Raw genomic sequence first — 5020 nt, 5'->3', positions numbered from 1 at the left:
CTGAAGGAAAGTTAAGTACATTTCAAAACACTACTAAAGTTTTGAGTACTTTTCAAAACACTTTAGAATTGTCAGGTTTCGAAAAAAATATTCAAAGACTCGTCCTCGTTTTTTAACTGCTGGATACCAGGTGTCTGCTGATTGTCTCAATTATTCTTGGATTTACCTGCTCTCTCCTTTGAGGTGCATTTCTATTCTTGTTTCAAGCTGTAACTTATGAAGATGAACACGAACCAGAGAAGAAGTAGTGGACTATGCTCTCTCTCTCTCTCTCTCTCTCTGGTGAACAATGCTATCAAATGGCTAGAATAAAAGAAAATTATAAATGACTAGGAACTGAACACAAATTTTCTTTTCAAGGTATCCAAGTATAGGTATTTCCCTTGAGCCAACTGCATTTTGATCCTGAACAACTTATCTATTTGACCCTTTTTGTCAGTCATTCTAGAATCCAGGGATTCTTTATTATTTTCTGCAAACCTTAACAGTTTAACCGCTGAAGCATTGCTTAGTAAAACCAAATAAAGTAATACGGATGTTGTTTGCGAGACATGGATTGGTCTTACAGATGTTGGTATAAATATTGTTGTCTTTCATGGTACGAACATCAACCTGTTTTCCAAAAAAAGGGCAAAACTCATAATTCTGCTCGAGGCATTTTTCTCATATCATTAGCTACTTCCTACTCATCCTGAATCTTGAGACTGGCTTAGCGCTAGGTGCAACGGTCGGTTCCCTTGGGTTTGTCTCAAGATTATGGGTGTGCTCCACAATCGAACCAGTAAAAGCCTGTATGCCATTAACAAATCGACGTCAGGAATTGAATTATATCACCATTTAACATAGCAGATCCATGAAAAACTATCACCCGAAGAAAACATGCCTTGCTACCACTACTACTGGAACTTGTTTCTGTTGTCTGAACAAAACCCTGAAGGGAAAGAAAAGAATCACATGTTGATTACAAGAGACACACAAAACAAGGAATCAAAAAGGCAAATTCTCTCCTTGGCAAGTCAACAGCAAATAATGTTGTGCAGTCACTTTTATGGGCTTTCCTATTTTGCATGCCTACTCCACTCCTTGTGCGGATGGAGCAAATGAGCGTTAAGATGATGCACCACCAAAAAATTTCATCTAATGGTGACAAGGAACAAGAATGGTACCACTTTTTTAGTTACAGCTGGACCCTGGATAACATCCTTTATTTCAGGAAGCTCCAAAGCCTTCTCAGTTGGTTTACTGGAAGCTTGCGGTCCACCATGTGATGAACCATCTAAAGAAGGAAATGGCAGAGGAACTTAGGAACAAAGATGAATTGAAAATATTATTTCAGGAATACAAGCCTACAAATAGCAGTTGACAATTCAGAGGATCATGTGTAATTCACAAGGATAACAAGCGGACAGCAAATACCCAGAATGTACTGCTTGTAAGCAGAAGTAGAATAATGCAAAGTGAATTAAGTTATTTACTAAAACATAGTTGGGTGTAAACCCAGACCCATTCTGAAGAGACAGACCTTTTGGATAATCTTGTAATTCAAACAACACATGCACAAAACTCACCTTGATGCACAGATGTCACCTTTGAGCCATACACCTGCATAATAAAGTTGAAAATTGTCAAAAACAAAAGCTTCCAACTAATGCTTCGGATGGTACTGAAACTACTGTAGAGTGAATTCAGTACATGAAACTACTTAATCATGTACTTTCCTGGCAACTGGCAAGTAAATGACACTTGGTACAGTTTGCTCTGCCATTATATGTTCAATCCAAAATATAAAAGGAATTAAAGTGTAATTGCTTAATACCCCCGTTTCATAATCTCTTTGATCTGTAGTGTGATCTAGATCATCATCATCCTTCTCAGCATCTTCTTCTTCTTTTTCAAGTTCATCAATTCTGGAGAATATATGAGCATATTCATCATCTTGATATCCAATTCTGGTAGTTTCAGCCTCAGATGAACTGGGAAAATCAGCTTTTGATTCACCTAAAATATTCAAGGATTAACAAAAATTTGTCAACGTTATAATGCCAGTTGCAATACAATTTTTGTTTACCAAAAGTTTACTAACTTAACAGAAGGCAAAAACTTCTCATGCTTGCGAAGCGCTTTTGGATGAAAACTAATTATGAAGGTTAAAATAGTGAAAACATTCAGAAGAAGGAAAGGCAAATCTACATGGTTCTATAGCAGAATTTGCAATGGAAATGCTGCTAATCAGTATCAACACCAAAGCTCCTAAAATAATTTGGACCTGGGTCCTCATCCCATTAAACTGGTATGATGATGAAGAAATTATCCATCACTCCCTCCATGACATTTTATATGGTTTGAGATGGCCAAAACCTCACAACTTTTTCTAAACAATGTCAGACTAAACAGAATATTGAAACATTGACCAGATCACCCTGCAATCAAACTAGACAAAGGAAATTAGTTTTTCAACACAAAATTAGTCTTTTGATATGAATAACTGGCATCCAACTAATCCAACTAAGCTTTTCTTTTCTCCATGAAAAGATGATTATTCGCTATCATCCAATAAGCTTGCTTATTCATACATGGAGTCTCTAAATGTCTTGTGTCTATAATTTGTATTTATGAAATAGATCAGCCATGGTCTACAAAAGTTGTTCTTCCTGAGCAACAAACATGTCTACAAAACACTTGAGATCTTCACAGGTTTTATCCAAGCTTTGGCACTCTCATGTCTAGAACTTTTAAAAACTTTAATTAAAAAAGAAAAATCCAGACCAAACATCCTTTGAACATGTTTTCAACAATTAGAATCATGAGAGATACAAATTAAAATTTTTCAGAACTATTACATTTGAAAGAAACATTAAACTCACTACCAAGCTCAAAGCAGACTATAATCTCTATTGACAAGCTAAAAAGAAGAAGACCTGCCTGCTTTAGATACCTCAGCCATAGGATTTTCCTCCACATAGTCTTCAACTATTTCTACAAGATCACCCTGTCAAAATGACTTGAAAAATTAAGCCAAATAATAATCCATGTTGTCAACAGCAGTGAATAGAAATCCTAGGTCCTCATTTGCAAAGACATCTCATAACTATTCCCTATGGCCCAAGAGCATAACATTTTAATGGTCTAATATACTACTTGGCAAACCACCTACCTGCAATAAGTGGGTCAGAAATGCAACAAAATACTCTAGAGTCCACGTAGTGTTCATAAGTACCTTGATTACATAAATTCCATAGCCACAACCTAGTATGACTTTTTGCCAATGAGTATACAATCCTGTCCCAAAACCATATATTACTTTGCAATACTTGGACAGTATTACATCATACTGCAATGCAGCGAACACCGATAACTAAGATAATGCTCCAACATGTTGGACACATACCTAACATGACATGGAAGCATACTAGTATACTTCTTGTGTCCTCTTTTAAAAACCTAATTGATGTACTTATATCACCCTCCCCTAGGTCCATAAACAGCTTACATGGCTCTCTCTAAGCCATTTCAAATGGCACAAACAAGTTATAATTAGCACGGGTGACAAGCTTTTTAGATCAACTTAAAACATATGCTATCGCTTGCTAATGCTGGAGTAAAGGGACAAAAATAAAATTTTGAAGCCAGGATTATTAAATTGTAGTATATTTAAGCACATGTAAAGTACCCATGCACCAATGCAGATGAACAGGCTTACCGCTGCCTCATTAGCTGTAGCATTAAAAAAAGAAGCTTCAGTTTTAAGGTCCTGAATGTCAGCCTTGAGAGATTCAAATTGAGACTCTAGAATCTTTCCTCTCCTTTTCAAAATTTCAACTGTTTGCTTGGATGTTCTTTCTGCATAGTATCCATCTCCAAGGAGAACCTGACAAAAGCTATTGCATTGATTATTCACTTTTCTTTTGATAGGTAAAATAAGTAAGGACAAACATCAACTAGTAGGCTATCGCTTCTCTAGATTCCTTAACCACAATGTGTACTTAAACAAACAAAGATCTGGTGCAAATGGGGCATAGTGGAAACAAATTCCTGAACAGTTCGTACAATCGCGAAAGCACACTGCATTACACACGTCTTAGGCGGTAGTAATCAACAACTTAAAAATGACCATCCCATTTTATAATTATCCTGAGGTAGCCACAAATTGACATTTCCTTTCCCCACAGTCTATAAACAGCACTAACTCAAGAATCTTTTAATCCCATCAAAGTACTACTATGCATAATCGGCAAAAAAACCCATCAAATAACTGAAGTTAGGCATGTCAAAAGCTCACATAAATTCAAAACCATACATGAAAAACCTGAAATCCCTGCAGAAAGCCAGATAAATTATACAAGGCATTACCATAAATTCATTTGTGTGAATCAACCGGCCGGGAAAAAACGCCGCCTTTCCGAAAGGCACCTGAAAAATATCATCCAAAATCATATTAATTTCAAAGGAATAATCACATAAATCCCTTAAAAATTGCATTCTTTTTGGAGGGGTTTAAGGAATTACCATAATTTGGTGTTGGAGTTCATTGGGGAGTGTTTGGACGAGATTGATGAGGTTGGTGTTGTCAGAAACAAAGCTCTTCAGCTGGTCGAGTTCATTGCGGCGCTCGGCGATCGTGTCCTGGACGCGCTCCGATGCTTTCTGGGTTTCCTCCGGTGGGAACAACGACGACAGTGACATCACCTTTCCTTTCCTCTGTTCTGAGTCTTCCATTCTATGATTCTCAGTCAGTATCAACGAAATGCTCCCCAAACGACACAATTTTGAAGCTATCTGTAATTTTATTGGATTCTGCTCAGTTCAGAGAGAATTCTCTTCTAGAGTTGAGTCAATGGTGATGTAAAATTGAGCTGAAGAAAAGAGGGAAAAATAGTAGTTAAATAGGGAGCCCGTCTATTCTCTCTCGGACAGTGTACCATTAAACACAGATGATCAAATCCCAAGTAGCTTCAGTGTACCATTAATTAAAGCTAAAAAATCTACATGCAACATGGATTAATTACCTTCAAGGCTTCAC

General features: G+C 36.9%; 1 protein-coding gene across 2 annotated transcripts; it reads right to left on the bottom strand.

The window, feature by feature from the left end:
- Positions 1 to 497: 497 nt before the first annotated feature.
- Positions 498 to 4750, bottom strand: LOC113765661 (RNA polymerase II subunit 5-mediating protein homolog). Of its 2 annotated transcripts, XM_027309894.1 has the most exons (9): positions 4507 to 4750; positions 4351 to 4410; positions 3701 to 3868; positions 2923 to 2989; positions 1817 to 1998; positions 1569 to 1602; positions 1167 to 1276; positions 884 to 931; positions 498 to 789 (listed from the first exon to the last, which is right to left on the bottom strand). In XM_027309894.1, the coding sequence occupies exons 1-9, from the start codon at positions 4714 to 4716 to the stop codon at positions 676 to 678; spliced, it is 993 nt and encodes a 330-aa protein (XP_027165695.1). In that variant the 5' UTR covers positions 4717 to 4750; the 3' UTR covers positions 498 to 675. The 2 variants fall into 2 exon arrangements, with proteins under 2 accessions (XP_027165695.1, XP_027165696.1); XM_027309895.1 differs by lacking the exon at positions 884 to 931 and having other exon boundaries at positions 4507 to 4748.
- Positions 4751 to 5020: the final 270 nt, after the last annotated feature.

The sequence above is a fragment of the Coffea eugenioides genome, chromosome 3 (genome assembly GCF_003713205.1).
Source record: "Coffea eugenioides isolate CCC68of chromosome 3, Ceug_1.0, whole genome shotgun sequence".
Classification (NCBI taxonomy): Eukaryota; Viridiplantae; Streptophyta; class Magnoliopsida; order Gentianales; family Rubiaceae; genus Coffea; species Coffea eugenioides.
This window is presented reverse-complemented; position numbering and strand designations above follow the sequence as displayed.